Here is a 17,754-nt window from a genome sequence, read left to right as displayed (position 1 = left end):
ACAGATATTGTGAGCCGAAGGGCCTGTTCCTGTGCTGTAGTGTTCTGTGTTCTATTTTCTATGTCACCAGATATAGAACCTTGGCCCAATTGAACTTTTTTCACCCAAATGAAAGAACTCAATCCTCACCAAAGGCATGGTGCTGGGGCAGTGGTTACGGTATTGAACCGAGAGTCTAGAAGTTCATGCGAACAATCCAGAGACTGGAGTTAATTTTCCACCAGGCAAAAAACAAATGCAGTTAGTAATCAGGAATATGGCACAAAAGTTAGTCTTAGAACTTGGTTCTTATCTTGCGCTAAATGTTGTACCATGTATCCTTTATCTGTGGACAGCTTGATTGTAATCATGTACAGTCTTTTCTTTGACAGGATAGCATGCAACAAAAACTTTTCATTGCACCTCGGAACATCTGATAACAATAGAAAACTAAACTAAATTAAACTAAACCAAACTAAAACTAAACTAGAAATAATGACCAGATAAACGACTGGACTATCTAACAAAAAAAACTCCTGCCTCATTCAAGAAAGGAATCTGCCATCCTTGCCCTATCTCAGACTCCAATCCACAGGTTAGAAACATAGACAATAGGTGCAGGAGTAATAATAATAATAATGGATGGGATTTATATAGCGCCTTTCTAATACTCAAGGCGCTTTACATTGCATTATTCATTCACTCCTCAGTCACACTCGGTGGTGGTAAGCTACTTCTGTAGCCACAGCTGCCCTGGGGCAGACTGACGAAAGCGTGGCTGCGAATCTGCGCCTACGGCCCCTCCGACCACCACCAATCACTCACACACATTCACACACAGGCAAAGGTGGGTGAAGTGTCTTGCCCAAGGACACAACGACAGTATGCACTCCAAGCGGGATTCGAACCCGCTACCTTCCGGTTGCCAGCCAAACACTTAGCCCATTGTGCCATCTGTCGTCCACATTCAGCCCTTCGTTTGTCTCCACCATTCACTGGCTGATCATATTGCTTGCGATGAACTTTTAAATGTCCTCAATGCACCATTGTCACTTTGTTGATGCTGGGAAAGGATGGCACTGGGAGATGATCGCATTGAGCCAGGCTCCGCAGTGCATGTAGCAAAGACTACCTTGCAAAATCGTCCTCGCAATCATCTGGCGACTGACGCCTAAATGGGGAGAGCCAGGCAAGCAAGATCTGATAGAATTACACTTTAGATACCCTCCTCCATCATGATAGCTGGGGACACCCTGACCCACCGGCAGGATAGACACAAGAGAGGTGGTGGTACAGTGGTACACAGGTGGTAGGAGGCAGTCCTTGGAGTTCTCAACATGGACTACAGACACCAGGATATCCAAAGGCATCACAAAGGACAGGGTCAACAAAACCATCCACTGTCCACCTTCACTCTGGGCAACTTTTGGAAGAAACACTGAGACTATTCCTTGGAGAGCAGGAGGACGAAGGGTGTATAAAATAATGAGAGGAATAGATCGAGTAGACGCACAGAGTCTCTTGCCCGGAGGAGGGGAATTGACCAGAGGACATAGGTTTAAAGTGAAGGGGAAAAGATTTAATAGGAATCTGAGGGGTAACATTTTCACACAAAGGGTGGTGGGTGTATAGAACAGGCTGCCAGAGGAGATAGTTGAAGCAGGGACTTCTAAAGGAGGTTTACAAGAATGATCCCAGGAATGAGTAGGTTAACCTTCTGATGAGCGTTTGTCGGCACTGGGCCTGTACTCGCTGGGGTTCAGAAGAATAAAGGGGGACCTCATTGAAACATACAGAAAAGTGAAAGGCTTGGATAGAGTGGATGTGAGGAGCGGGAAAGTCTAGGACTAGAGGTCATAGCCTCAGAATAAAAGGACGTTCTTTTAGGAGGGAGATGAGGAGACATTTCTTCAGTCAGAGGGTGGCAAATCTGCGGAATTCTTTGCCACAGAAGACTGTGGAGGCCAAGTTAGCGGACATTTTTAAGGCAGAGATAGATACAGTAGATTTTTGATTAGTAAGGGTGTCAAGAGGTTATGGGGAGATGGCAGGAGAATGGGGTTACTTAGGAGGGAGAGATAGATCAACCATGATTGAATGGCATAGTAGACTTGATGGGCTGAATGGCCTAATTCTAATATCACTTCTGACGTTATGACTATCGCAACGATGAAGAAACAATTAGACAGGTACATGGGATAGGACAGGTTTAGAGGGGCATGAGCCAAACACAGGCAGGTGGGAATAGTGTAGCTGGGACATGTTGGCCGGTGTGGGCAAGTTGGGCCAAAGGGCCTGTTTCCATGCTGTATCACTCTGTGACCATGACACTGGAAGTAGCACATGCAATTCTGATTTGGAACTTGCTTGTCCCGGGGTCCACATATTGAAGCCTCCGCCCCTATCGCAGCATGGGAGAACTTTGACCATGATGACAGCAGCAGTTCAGGAGCACTGCTCACCATCAGCCTATCAGGGGCAATAAATGTCACTGGGCAGTGACACTCAACTCCCAAAACATAGAACACAAGAACAGGCCCTTCGGCCCACAATATCCGTGCCAAACATGATGCCGAGGGCAGAACAAATCAGGGATGGCAGGCCTTTTTTCGCTTCCAGTTCCCCCCCCCCCCCCACTATCCTCACCCCTGAACCTTTCAGTCTGAGGAAGGGTTCCAACCCAGAAGGTCACCTATTCCTTCTCTCCAGTGACGCTGCCTGTCCCACTGAGATACTCCAGCATTTTGTGTCTATCTACGGTATAAACCAGCACTTGCAGTTTCTTCCAACACATGATGCCAAGATCATCTCGTCTCCATAGCCCTCCTTTCCCTGCATATCGATGTGCCTATCCAAATGTCTCTTAAATGTCACTATCATATCAGCGTCCAGCTCCATCCCTGGCAGTGCGTTCCAGGCACCCTCCACCATCTATGTAAAAAAGGGCGGTCACAGTGGCGCAGCGGTAGAGTTGCTGCCTTACAGCGCTGCAGCACTGGAGACCCGGGTTCGATCCCGACTACGGGTGCTGTCTGTAGGGAGTTTGTACGTTCTCCCCGTGACCACGTGGGTTTTCTCCAAGATCTTCAGTTTCCTCCCACACTCCAAAGACGTACAGGTTAGCAGGTTAATTGGCTTGCTGTATGTGTCAATTGTCCCTAGTGTGTGTAGGATAGTGTTAATTTGCGGGGATCGCTGGTCTGTGCGGACTCGGTGGGCCGAAGGGCCGGTTTCCACGCTGTATCTCTAAACTAAAAACTAAAGTAAACTATGCTGCCTAGTATTTGTTTTTTCCAAGTTACCCTATCTATGTTTCCATTATCGACCTTATCTAATCCATGAATAATTTTAAATAATGAAGCGTGTGGTAAATTTAAATCCCATTTATTGAAGAAAGATGGAATAAAATGTTAAAAAGTCAATAAAGAAAGTTTGTCTTTAAAAATCCATCTGGTTCGATAATAGGCGTTAAGAAAGAAATCTGTGTCCTCTTCACCCAGTTGGCACAGGGACACAGAGCATTGAGGTAGGATCTGAACTGGGCTTGGCCCCAGCACAGCGGGGAACGGGCAACGAATATTGGCCTTGCCAGCAGAGGCCGCATCCCAGGGGTGAATAAATAAGTAACATCTGATACTGTCCAGTCTCGGAGTGTATAATATCTAGCCAGGGAACCAACCTCCTAACCTCCTGGCAGCAGGGATCCGGGGGATCGTTGCACAGTGCTGGACGGGACTCAAGTCTTCTTTCAAAAAATAATAACATCGTGTACCCAGGGGTGCCCTTTTGTTCCCAGAGCAGATGATCCAGGATTAATAACACAACATGTGACAGCAGTCGGTTTTACAGTTTTCCTGGCAACTGCCCGATCCCTTTTTTTTTGGAGGAATTTATGGGCTTTGCACACTAATGGCCTGTAGCTGGAAATTCAAAACTCTAACCGTGACCTGCCTAAGAAATATTTTCTAATCATCCCCCCACTCCACTCTGTCTGGGCTCAATGTTAATTCTGCTGGTGCATTTTGCCTGGTGCATTTTTGATTGAAAGATGCAGCACAGAAACAGGCCATTCGGGCCTATCCAACCTCTCCCTGTAACTCAATTTCCGCAAGCCCAGGTAAATATCCTCGTGAACCTCCTCTACAAATCAGAAAAAAAACAAGTATTTTACACACATTTCATCTGTGCTTTGTTCCTGCAATGGTTAGTTTAGTTTAAAGATACAGCACGGAAACAGTCCCTTCGGCCCACCGAGTCCATGCTCACCATCGATCACTCGTTCACACTAGTTCTATGTTTTCTCACTTTTGCATCCAATCCCTACGCATTAGATGCAATTTTACAGAGGCCAATTAACTCACAAAGCCGCACATCTGACCAGAGGAAACCTGCTCAGTCATAGGAAGAATGTGCAAACTCCACACAAACAGCACCCAAGGACAGGATCGAACCCGGGTCCCTGGCACTGTGAGGCAGCGGCTCTACCCGCTAGGCTACTGTGCTGCTCCATGTTCTCCCTGTGACCGCCTGGGTTTCCTCTGGGCACTCAATATCCTCCCACAATCCAAAGACGTGCAGGTTTGTAGATTAATTGGCTTCTGTAAATTGTGTAGGATAGAATTAGTGTGGATGGTTGATCGCTGGTTGGCGCGGACTTGGTGAGCCGAAGACTCTGTTTTCATGCTGTATCTCTAAAGTCTACAGTATTTCCAACAGCATCTTGTTTTTATCTCGGGGTATCAGCCTCTGCGGCATTTTGATTCTAGGGGAAACCACTAACCTGGCGGCCCGACAGGTCCTTGTGTTCCCGGTATTCCCGATGGGCCTCGGACTCCTGGTTCACCTCTTGGACCTGGAATGATTAATAAGAGCAAAGAAGAAATTAAAGGCAGGACTCAGACAAAGATGTAACCATTTGTGTAGACTCATGAGGAATCTTTCATTGTGGTATCAAAATGCGCATAATGATCTTAACATGTCCCTTGTTATTTCATGTTAAGATAATGGAAGTGTTAGAACATGGAACAGTACAGCATAGGGTTAGGCCCTTCAGCCCATAGTGTCCGTGCTAAACATGATGCCAAGATAAACTAATCTCCTCTGTCTGCACGTGATCCATTTCCTGCATATCCATGTACCTATCTAAAAGTCTCTTTAAATGCCACGATTGTATCTGCCTCCATCACCACCCTGGCAACGCATTCAGCACATACCACCCTCAGTGTAGAAACGCTTGCCTTGCACATTAGTTTAAACTTTGCCCTTCCCACCTTAAAGCTACACGCTCTAGTCTAAGACATTTCCACCCTGGGAAAAAGATTATGACTGTCTAAACTATCGATCTCATAATAATGTACATTTCTATAAGGGCTTCCCGAAACCTCTCGCATTCTAGAGAAAGAAATCCAAGTTTGTCCAACCTCCCCTTGTAGCAAATATCCTCTAATCCGGGCAGCATTCGGGTAAATCTCTTCTGCACTCTCTCTAAAGCCTCTACATCATTCCAGCCAGAACTGCATGCAATACTCCAAATGCGGCTTAACCAAAGCACTATAAGGCTGCAACATGACTTCCTGTCTCTTGTACTCAACGTGACAAAGTAGTGTAAGAGGGTAGAGCTACTTCCTCACAGCACCAGGGACTCAGGTTCAATTCTGACTTCAAGTGCGGGTCTGTGTGGAGTTTGCATGTTCTCCCTGTGACTGCGTGGACCTCCTCCGGGTGCTCCGGTTTTTTTCCCACATCCCAAAGATGTGTGGGTTTGTATGTTACTTGACCTCTGTAAATTACCCCTAGTGTGTCGGGAGTGGTTGATAAATGGGCCTATTCCTGTGCTGGACTGTTCTAAATTCTACGTTCTCTTCACTAGAGAACCCATTTACGATCTCACTAAGACAGGCTAAGCTATCCGTACAGCAAGACTACTTACATCTGGAGACACATATTGTGAGGAGAAAATAATGAACAATGAATAAATATCCCCTTAAGTAAAAAATAATGAGTTTTGCCAGAGTTACAGGTTTCAAGGAGCCATCAATGTTATGCCTGAAATTTACGACACTTGCTGTAAATTTATTAATTTGGCAAGGAACGAACAAGATTTAAAAGTGTTTTTGTGCACAAAATCATCTCATGAACAAGAAAAGCAATTAATTTAAAAGATGCCAAGTATTCGTTCAATCTTCCTTTGGATGTTATAAGCCAAATACTTGAAGGAAGAAAGCAAACTTCTGATGGGGAATACTCCCCACCACGATCTATGGAAAATCATTTATTATTCCGCATTAAATTATATTTATGCTGTATATTTTTAAGCATTATCCAGAAACAATATTTCCATTAAAGAACATGCATCGTGTGATGTATAACTCTTAATGTTTGTACTCCATAATCCACAAATATTTCGGTGGGCGTCAAGGTATTGGTGACAAAAAATATAATTCTTTAATGTGTGTGTCTTGTGGCATTTTGTAATACCTTTGGTCTATACAATATAACCACAATCTAACTGAACTGTTTTATCAGCGTAGTGTCCAAATATTGACAAAATACCTGGACAACTGCAATGCCAGTGAATCCTTAGATGGTTCTGAAGAAAGATCGTCAACTTGAAGCATCAAGTCTGTTTCTCTCGCACAGAGGCTACCTCACCAGCTGGGCATTTCCAGTATTTTATGTTTTTATTACAGATTTCCAGCGTCTGCAGTTTTAACGTCATCCTGTCATTAAAACTACCAGTGCAAACTGTACTTTCTGACTGACCCCTGAGCAATGTGGTGGAACCAGCCCTTGTGGAAAAGAAGCTTGACAACGCACGCCACCAGACACAGGAACAGCTTCTTCTCCTCTGTTACCCATAAAACAGGATAACAGCCCTTTCAAACCCTAGGGTACTGTCTGATTCACCTCTGACCAGTGAGGACATTGGTCTTTGTCTCTGGAACTGGTGTGCTACAATGCTGAGAACTATATTCAGCACTCTGTATCTTTGCCTTTGCCCTGTCTATTGTACTTGGGTTTGGCTTGATTGTATTTAGTCGTAGAGGCATAGAACCATATAGCATGGTAACAGGCCCTTCAGCCCAGCTCATCCATGCCGACCAAGATTCACCATCCAAGCTTGTCCCAGTTGCCTGCGTTCGGTAGTGTCTCTCTAAACCCTTACTGTCCATGTACCCATCCAAACGTCTTTTAAATACAGTTTATTGTACCTGCCTCAACTACCTCCTCTGGCAGCTCGTTCCATCCCCCTCTGAGTGAAAAAGTTGGCCCTGAGGTTCCTGTGAAATGTTCCCCTCTCACCTTCTATCAATGCTCTCTGGATCTTGATTCCCCTAAACTGAGTCAAAGACTCGATGCATTCATTCTAGCTATTCTATCTATTATCTGATTTGATTGGGTACACGTGACAATATCAAACCTAAAATTAAACCTAAACCTAAGTTGAACAGACGACTCATTTCTGTGGCCTAGTGTCCTTCAAACCTTATCACTACACTGAAAATGACAAATCAGTTAGTTTAGTTGAGATTAGTTTATTGTCAGGTGTACCGAGGTACATTTCAAAGCTTTTAATGCATGCTATCCAGTCAGCAGAAAGTCTATACAGGATTACAATCGAGTAGGCCACAGTGTACAGATACAGATAGAAATCATTTCACTCAGTCTTGGAAAGGCATTATGAGATAATAAAAGTAACAAAATGAAAACCACATTTTATAAGTTATCTCGAGGTGTATAATATCATGAGCAGAATACATTTGGCAGATGCACAGAGTGGGGGATTCCAGGACCTGAGGACATTGGTTTAAGGTGAGAGGGGAATGATTTAATAGGAGCCTGAGGGGCAATTTCTTCACACAGGGGGTGGTGGGTATATGGAACGAGCTGCCAAAGATAGTATAATATATAATATATCTTTTATTGTCATTGCACGTCAGTGCAACGAGATTTAGTGTGCAGCTCCACTGATGTACAAGAAGTAGTTGAGGCATGGCCTACAACAACATGTAAAATACATTTGGACAGGTACACAAGGCTTTGTTTCCATGTTGTATGACTGTATGATTCAATGTGCAGAGAGTTCTAAAGAGGAGTTTTGTTTAACTTTTTTCTCCTTCTTAATTCACAAACGTAGACTTTAGAGAGATACAGCGTGGAAACAGGCCCTTTGGCCCACCGAGTCCGAGCCGACCAGTGATTACCCCGTACACTAGCACTAACCTACACACTAGGGACAATTTACAATTTACAGAAGCCAATTAACCTACTAACCCACACGTCTGTGGGAGAAAACCGGAGAAAACCCACTGGGTCACAGGGAGAACGTGCAAACTCCACACTGACAGCCCCCAAGGTCAGTATCGAACCCATGTCTCCAGCACTGTGAGGCAGCAACTCTACCTCTGCGCCACAGTGCCGCCGCCCTGGTAATCACAGCAACTCATGATGGGAGATAATACTTCTAGATATCTTACAAGTAACAATTTTTATGATGCCAAGCTGACATGAAAGATAAACGCACATTTTGTGCAATAAAACAACAAGACTGTAACTACAATTCACGTGCTGTAAAATACCAGGCAGCATTGTCAAGCTGTTTATTCTAAGTCAGAAAGTGAGCTGTCATTTCTCCATATGGGGATCTTGCTGAAATATTTGACGTTTACGTCACTACAGAGCTTATAAATCCCTCTTTGAATAAATCCCGCTAAGACTTTGTGCGGCACAGTGTCGCAGCGGTAGAGGCGCTGCCCTACAACACCAGAGACCCGGCTGCGATCTTGACTACGAAGTGGTCTGAATGGAATTTGCACATTCTCTCTGTGACCGTTTGGGTTTACTCCGGGTGCTCTGGTTTCCTCTCACACTTCAAAGACATGCAGGATTGTAGGTTAATTGGCTTTGGTACCCATTGTAAATTGTCCCTCGCGTGCGTAGGATAGTGCTCGCATATGGGGTGATCGCTGGTCGGCGCGGACTCGGTGGGCCGAAGGGTCTGTTCCCATGCTGTATCTCTAAACGAAACTAAGCTAAACTTGCCACAGTTTGACCAACATGAGAAAGACATGAAACCAAATTCTAAACCAAGAGGAGGGGGAGGAATCTAATGCCTACAAAATGCCAGTGGACAATATTTCTTTCATATTTGGTGGGACGGAAATTTGGATGGAACATAGAAAATAAATGAAATCTAATGCCTACAAAATGCCAGTGGACAATATTTCTTTCATATTTGGTGGGATGGAAATTTGGATGGAACATAGAAAATAAATGGAAAAAATGAAACTATATTAGCATACTAATTCTGTACTATTTATTTTTTCTTAAATCCCCAAACAGGGATTTTTTTTTCAAGTATGTGTTTACATACCATCCTGGCCAGGAGATCCATCTTTTCCTCTTTCACCAGGAGGACCTGTGCAACATTTGAACTCAGTTTTAATAGAAAATCACTCAGGAAAAAACAGCAAACTCAATGCAAACTTTGAAAGTGTCACTGACTCTTTCAACACAAGCGAATCATTTGCTCTGGACTGCCCGATACATTTCAACGTCACTCCAGTTCGGCAAGAATGAGTGAGGAGTCGGCAAAAAATGACAGGGAATTGTGGACACAGCCCAGCCCATCACACACAAACCAATCTCCCTTCCATTGACTCCATTTATACCTCATGCAGCCTAGGCAAGGCCAGCAGCATAATCAATGATGAGTCGCACCCCGGCCACTCCCTCTTCTCTCCTCTCCCATCTGGCAAGAGGTACAGAAGTGTGAAAACACAAACCTCCAGAGTCAGGGACAGTTTTTTCCCAGCACTTATCAGGCAACTAAATCATCCGACCAACAACTAGAGACCAGTCCTGAGCTACTATCTACTTCATCGGAGACCCTCGGACAATACAATACAATACAATACAATACCTTTTGTTGTCATTTAAACCTCACATGAGGTTCAAACGAAATTTGGTTTCTGCAGCCATACAAAAAAAGAACCAAGACACACACCAACACAATTCAATTCACATAAACATCCATCACAGTGAGTCTCCTCCTCACTGTGATGGAAGGCAAAACTTAAATATATCTCTCCCCTGCACTCCCCTCTCCCCCCCCATGTCAGAGTCAAAGACAGAGTCAAAGCCCCCGGCGGGCGATGTTAAATGTCCCGCAGCCATTAAAGCCACGCCGGGTGATGCAAGGCCACGCACCAGGTCTTGGTGTTGGAGCCCCGGCGGGCTCTTGGTGTTGGAGACCCGGCGGGCGCTCACAAAGTCCCGCGGCCATTCCAAGCCGCGCGGGGCGGTGATGTAGGCCCCGCTCAAGGTAATCTTCAACCCCGCAACTCGGGCGGGAGAAGTCGCCGTTGCGGAAGCCCCGAAAAGCGGTCTCCCACCAGGGACCCGCGGGCTCCCGGCATTACCGTCCACAGACCTGCGGTAGGAGCTTCCGAAACTCCGGGTGTCGGGTCACAGCAGCGCTCCACCACAGCTCCACCCGCTCCGGACTCGGCCAGCTCCGTGATGGTGAGTAAATCCGCAGCTCCGCGACTGGAGCCCCAGGTCATTTCTGTTGGAGGCCGCTCCACGTTGCAGCCCCAACGACAACGGAGACCCGACAAAGAAAAGGTCGGGTCTCCCGTGCAGGGGAAAGACCTTAAAGTTCCCCCACCCCACCCCACCCCCACACACATACCCCGACAAAAAAAACAATAAAAACTACATAGAACAAGACAGAAAACAATAAAAAGACAGACGGACTGCAGAGGCCGCTGCTGACAAGAGTCGCGCCGCCCACTTCCGTTTAACCACTATGTTTAATCGACTATGTTTAATCAGACTTTACTGGACTTTATCTTGCACTAAATGTTATTTCTGTTATTCACTTTATCCTGTATCTGTACACTGTGGATGGCTCGATTGTAATCATGTCTTTCGGCTGACTGGTTAGCATGCAACAAAAGCTTTTCACTCTACCTTGGTAAACGTGACAATAAACTAAACTAAGCTAAACTAAACTAAAGGGGGAGTGTTAATTCTTCAACATTAAATGATGACAATATAACCACAAAAACCCAGGAAGAGACAGCACGGTGGCGCAGCGGTAGAGTTGCTGCCTTACGGCGCCAGAGACTCGGGTTCAACTTGACTACAGGTGCTGTTTGTACGGAGTTTGCGCGTTCTCCTTGTGACCGTGTGGATTTTACCCGGGTGCTCCGGTTTCCTCCCACACTCCACAGGCATACTGATTTGTAGGTTAATTAGATTTGGGGAAATTGCAATGTGTAGAATAGTGCTAGTGTATGGGGTGATCGCTGCTTGGCGTGGACTCAGTGGGCCAAAGGGCCTGTTTCCATGCTGTATCTCTAAAGTCTAACTCTATGAATTTAAGTCTGTGATTGTCCAAGGGAGTATCTCCAGAGTTCAGTCTCTGACCTGCTTCTACCTGCATTAGATCGGGATTTGCTGATAATGTAACAGCTTTCAGCTCCATTGCTACTTCGCTGCAAATGAAAATATTTTAATAGCACCCTGCCTTGGAGTGGCAAGTGGAAGACAAGTGCCAGGTGATGCCCATCTCCAACCCTAGCATTTTCCCAGCATCTTCCAAGGCTTCTTCATTGTTAAATCACTCACCACCTACACCTGGGGAGGTGACGAGGTTGCCATGGAACTGAACAGAAGAGCCACATCAACAAAATAGACACAAATTGCTGGAGTAACTAAACAGGTCAGGCAGCATCTCTGGAGAAAAATATCTGAAGAAGGATCCCGACCCAAAATGTCACCCATCCTTTTTCTCCAGAGATGCTGCCTGACCCGCTGAGTTACTCCAGCACTTTGTGTCCATGTTTGGTATAAACCACCATCTGCAGTTCTTTGTTTTTACAGCCACATCTACAAAACGGCCACATTAAAATTGGCTCTGATTTATTCTGAATCTTTTCATACCTCTCGTTTCCCTCTCCCCTGACTCTCACTCTGAAGAAAGGTCTCGACCCGAAATGTCACCTATTTCTTTTCTCCAGAGATGCTGCCAGATCCGTTAGTTACTCCAGCATCTTGTGTCGATCTTCAGTGTAAACCAGCATCTACAGTTCCTTCCTACAGATTCTGGCCACTATGTTTTAGGCAGCTCATGATTCTAACTGAACAATTTCTGTGAGGCTTTTTAATTTTCTCTTAGCAATTCATCTTATTCTTTCCTCAATCATCTAACTAATCCCCAATTGAAGAATTATTCAATGCCTCATGCCTCCTCCATTATTGAATTAGCTACGATAATGAAGAATCCACAAGATCAAATACCTGTGGAAGGATGTGCTGGCATTGGATAGGGTCCAGAGGAGGTTTACGAGAATGATCCCAGAGATGATTGGGTTGACGTATGAGGTGTGTTTGATGACTCTGGGCCATTACCCACCTGGACTTGCTGCATCTTTCAATTCAATCAATTAATCAAATCCTTCTTGAGTTTAGTGGTTAGCGATAGAGCATGGATACAAGCCCTTCGGCCCACAGAGTCCATGCTGACCATCGACCACATGTAATCACTAGTTCTATGCCATCTCACTTTCGCATCCATTCCCTACACACATGGGACCATTTTACACCAACCAATTAACCTACAAACCTGCAACTCTTTGGGACGTGAAAGGGAGCCGGAGCATCCGGAGAAAACCCACGCGGTCACAGAGAGAACTTGCAAACTCCTCACAGACAGCGCCCGAGGTCAGGATCGGAGTCCGGGGTCTCTGGTGCTGTGAGACAACAGCTCTACTGCAGCATTTTATTACGGTCCTATGACAGTCAAAGAAGCCATTATTCAGTCCAATTCATTCCTTCATCTTCACCACGAAAAGGCACTCCAAACTTCTTTTTCTATTAGGAGTTTGCTGCATCTGCAGAAATCTAAAATTAACTAATGCTCCCACATCAAGGAGAAGCAGATGTGACCAAATCCTCCCAACTTGTGCGACACACAAATAGTTGACATTCACAGATCACAGATGCACACAATTTAACACATGAACATTCTTTTCTAGTGATCAAGGTAAAAATGCAGTCCTTCGACCAACACAAGTGCATTTGGCCATTAGCCACCACACAGCAGCCTAAATAGTACGGCAACGTTTCCATTCAATTATTGAATCCAATCTTTCAGCCAGGGTCGTCATTTAGCAGCACGTTTCACTACTGCTGCCGTTAAATTAAAAAAACAAACAAAGAAGTTATAAACTCCTGCTCGGCTTTGAAGAACATTTTTTTTATTGGAGGCAAAAGTCACAAGTCGCAGTGTTTGCCAAGAAGCCACAAGAAAAAAAGTTAATCTGCTTGGAAACTTCCAAGAGGCATTAGCCTGCCAAAGAATGCAGTTCGAATCCCAGCTGAGCCATCTTATTTTTATAAGGAAGTGTGCCACAAGAACCCATTTATTGCAAGCACATGTAGTATGTAATTCCAGCTCAGAGCCTTGTCACTGAATTAATTCACAGCTAATCATGCCAGATTGTTTTGTTGCTAAACTCAATTATTCTTATTCCTATTATAAAATATTGAGAAAGACACTCCTCAGAACAGGACATGCGTAGAACATAAAACAGCCCAGCACATGAACAGGCCCCTCGCTCCACAATCTCTGCGCTGATAATGATGCTAAATTAAACAAATCTCCTCTGCCTGCCCATGATTCATATACATCAGTTCAGTTCACTGTCAGTTCACTGTCACCAAGGTACAGTGAAAAGCTTATTTTTTGCGTGCTAACCAGGGGGCAGAAAGACAATACATGATTACTATCGAACCATTTACAGTGTATGGATACATGATAAGGGATTAACGGTTCGTGCATGGTAAAGCCAGCAAAGTCTAATCAAGGATAGTCCGAGGGTCATCAAAGAGGTAGGTAGTAGTTCAGTACTGCTGGTGCTGGTCGGATGGCTGATAACAGCTGGGGGTTTGCCTTATCCATGCCCATCATGATCTTGTACATCGCAACAAGGTCGCTCGCCTCTCAGCCTCTATTCCCTGCATATCAACGTGCCCATCTAAAAGCCTCTTAAATGGCACTATCACATCTGCCTCCACCACCACCCCTGGCAATGCGTTGCAGGCACCCACCTGTGTGCAAAAGTTTCTCCCGGACATTTCCTTGAAACCGTGTCCCTCTCACCTTAAAGCTAGGCGCTCAAGTCTTTGACATTTCCACCCTGGGGAAATGTTTCCACCTTATATATGCCTGTCCTCATTTTACATACTTATATCAGGTCCCCCCCTCATCCTCCAACGCACCAGAGAAAACAATCCAAGTTTGTTTAATCTTGCCTAATGGGTAATAATATCTCTTCACCCAGGCAGCATTCTGGTAAAGATGTGGCATCTTTCAAACACAATTAACATTGGCAATTAGAAAAGGTATTGGCATTTCAAGATTTAAAAACAATCTTGGCTTGAATATTCATTACATTGGAAGGAGTGCAGAGGAGATTCACCAGGATGTTACCTGGGCATGTGGGCTTGAGTTACAGGGAGAGGTTAGGTAGGCTGGGAATTTTTACTTTGGAATGGGGGAGGCTGAGGGGTGATCTTGTTGAGCTGTACAAGATCATGATGGGCATGGATAAAGTAAACACTCCGTTTTTCCCCCCCCAAGGTAGAGGATTCAAAAACTAGAGGGCGGAGGCTTAAGGTTCAAGTGGAGAAATTTAAGAGGGAGTTTTTTTCAATCGGAGAGTAGTCCGCTTCTGGAATGAGATGCCAGAGGAAGCTGCAGAAGTGGATACAATTACCGACTTGTAAAAGGCATTTGGACAGATGTGTGGGTCGGAAGGGTTTGTAGGACTATAAGCCAAATGCAGGCAAATGAGACTAACCCAGTATGCCAACTTGTGCAGCATTAACAAGGTGGGCTAAATGGCCAGTTTCTGTACAGTACAACTCTATGAGGCCTCCTTGGTAACACTTGCTAAGGTGGCACTGTGTGGGAGACAAAATACCAAATGGTCTTGTTGCAATTACTCTTTTTGATTTAAAAAAAAAATCTTTCAGGGGCGGCACCGTGGTGCCTTACAGCGCCAGAGACTCGGGTTCAGTCATGGCTATGGGTGCTGCCTGTACAGAGTTTGTACGTTCTCCCCGCGTGGGCTTTCTCCGGGTGCTCTGGTTTCCTGTCACACTCTAAAGACGTGCAGGTTTGGAGATTAATTGGCTTTGGTAAGTTGTAAAATTGCCTCTAGTGTGTAGGATAGTGCTAGCGCACAGGATGATCGCTGGTTGGAGAGGACTCACAGGGCCAAAGGGCCTGTTTTTGTGCTGTATCTCGAAAGTCTAAAGTCTAAAGCATTCCGACATCTCCACATCTTTCTACCACCTGTTTGCGGCTCGAATGTCTCTTCTACGGCCAATTGTTGTCAGATGAAATCCCTGTGCCTTGGGTTGCTTTACTGCAGAGAAGGTGCTACATAAATATAAGTTGTTCTTAGAACAGTACAGCACAGGAACCAGCCCTTCAGCCCACAATCCCTGTGCCAAACATGATGCAATGTTCAACTAATCTCATCTGCCTGCACGTGATCTATAACCCTCCATACCCTACATATCCATGTGCCTATCAAAAAGCCTCTTGAACCCCATTAGCATATCTGCCTCCACCACCACCCCTGGCAGCACGTCAAAGGCACCCACAACCCTCTGTGTAAAAAAAACTTGCCACGCACACCTCCTTTAAACTTTACCCCTCTCACCTTAAAGCTAAGGTGGGGGGCGCAGTGGTGTTGTGGTCGAGCCACTGCCTTACAGCGCCAGAGACCTGGGCTTGATCCTGATTACGTGCTTGTCTGCACGAAAATCGTACGTTCCCCCCATGACCTGTGTTTTCTCCGAGATCTTCGGTTTCCTCCCACACTCTCAAGACGTTCAGGTTTGTAGGTTAATTGGCTTGGCGCAAATGTAAAATTGTTCCTAGTGTGTGTAGGGTAGTGTTAATGTGCGGGGATAGCTGGTCTGTGCAGACTCAGTGGGCTGAAGGGCTTGTTTCCGCACTGTATCTCTCAACTAAACTAAACTAAACTATGCCCTCTAGTCTTAGAAATTTCCACCCTGGGGAAAAAAGGTTATGGCTTTCTACCCTCTCTATGCCTATCACAACTTTATATACTTCTGTCAGATCCCCCGTCACGTCAGGGACTAACTTTACTGAATGTTTTTCCTTCCAATATTTAATATGTAAAAGAATATGTGTGTGTTTATGATTGTGTTTATAGTTTGTTTGGTTGTTTGTTTGTTTGTCTTTTTGCACAAAGTCCGCGAGCATTGCCACTTTTCATTTCACTGCACATCTCGTATGTGTATGTGACGAATAAACTTGACTTGACTTGACTTGACCCTCCGGCGTTGTGGAGAAAACAATCCAAGTCTGTCCATCCTCTACTCCCTAATCCAGGCATCATTCTGGTAAACCTCTTCTGCAGTCTCTCCAAAGCCTCCACATCCTTCCTGTAGTGGGGTGACCAGGACTACACGCGATGCCCCAAAAGCGACCTAACCAAAGTCTTAAAGAGCCGCATCGTGACTTCCTGACTCTTCGAGTCAATGCTCCCAGGCACGGAACGCCTGGTAGGGGATAGACCATCAGATGATTATCAAAACAGATCACTTCCTGCCATATGATGACTTCAGTGCGACTTTACTTCAATTTGATTTTGGCCTCAAAACCCCCAAATAAGTAGAAACTGCTGTCTGGTTTGATCTCACAACGTACAGTAGACTGAATACTTTCGCTTAAATTGAAAACAGTGCAAAATAAATTATGGAGATCTCAGGTTGTCGACTGATAGCCAAACAATGACAAATAATGATGCCACATTCTTTGTGAAGAGCTTCATCACTTGTTGGGCAACTGCAAAGTCTACAGAGCACAATACAATTAAAAGCTCTTCCTGTGGACCAGAGAAAGGGTCTGTAATTTGCTTTGGGGGAGACCAACGGAGTTTGTACTTCCTGCCAAATTCCTGCATTGGTTTATGTTTTGGTCCCTCAAGAAGCAAGCTGCAAAAATCTATCTTTGTAAAAAATAACTTCCCTTTCTGTCATGGCAGGGCTATACTTAATCAAAAGAAAGACAATATTTCATGGTAAATATATGGGTTGAAAATAAAGCATTGGACTTGGGCAGTGATTTATTGCAATTGTACTCCATAGAACATTAGCATATCCTCCCACAGCCAAGTCTCCAACACAGCCCGAGTTGTCAGGATAAGGTTCAGAACAAACAACAAAGGAGGAGGGACAGTGGCACAGCAGTAGAGTTATATAATGCCCCTGTCCCACTTAGGAAACCTGAACGGAAAACTCTGGAGACTTTGCGCCCCACCCAAGGTTTACGTGCGGTTCCCGGAGGTTTTTGTCAGTCTCCCTAATGGTCGAAAGTGGTTTCCGCTTCTTCTATGTTCCGGCGATTATTTCAAAAAATTCGGAAACCACTTTCGACCATTAGGGAGACTTACAAAAGCCTCCGGGAACCGCACGGAAACCTTGGGTGGGGCGCAAAGTCTCCAGAGTTTTCCGTTCAGGTTTCCTAAGTGGGACAGGGGCATTATATAACTCTACTGCTGTGCCACTGTCCCTCCTCCTTTGTTGTTTGTTCTGAACCTTATCCTGACAGTGCCAGAGACACGGGTTCGATCCCGACCTTCGGTGCTGTCTGCACAGGAGTTTGTACGTTCTCCTTGTGACCGCGTGGGTTTCCTCCGGGTGCTCTGGTCTCCCACAACATTCCAA

The 17,754-nt window shown here is 45.2% G+C and overlaps 1 protein-coding gene across 3 annotated transcripts in view; it reads right to left on the bottom strand.

Annotated features, from left to right (window-relative positions):
- Positions 1–17,754, bottom strand: part of emid1 (EMI domain containing 1) — a 233,281-nt gene that overhangs the window by 39,194 nt on the left and 176,333 nt on the right. For 2 of the 3 annotated variants that reach the window (XM_033043345.1, XM_033043346.1), the window contains exons 7-8: positions 9,353–9,397; positions 4,760–4,831 (exon numbers count right to left, since the gene is read on the bottom strand). In XM_033043345.1, the coding sequence (XP_032899236.1) occupies positions 4,760–4,831; positions 9,353–9,397 (117 nt within the window). The remainder of the gene's footprint in view (positions 1–4,759; positions 4,832–9,352; positions 9,398–17,754) is intronic. The other variant, XM_033043348.1, reaches the window with a different exon arrangement.

Source organism: Amblyraja radiata, chromosome 25, assembly GCF_010909765.2.
Source record: "Amblyraja radiata isolate CabotCenter1 chromosome 25, sAmbRad1.1.pri, whole genome shotgun sequence".
Classification (NCBI taxonomy): domain Eukaryota; kingdom Metazoa; phylum Chordata; class Chondrichthyes; order Rajiformes; family Rajidae; genus Amblyraja; species Amblyraja radiata.
This window is presented reverse-complemented; position numbering and strand designations above follow the sequence as displayed.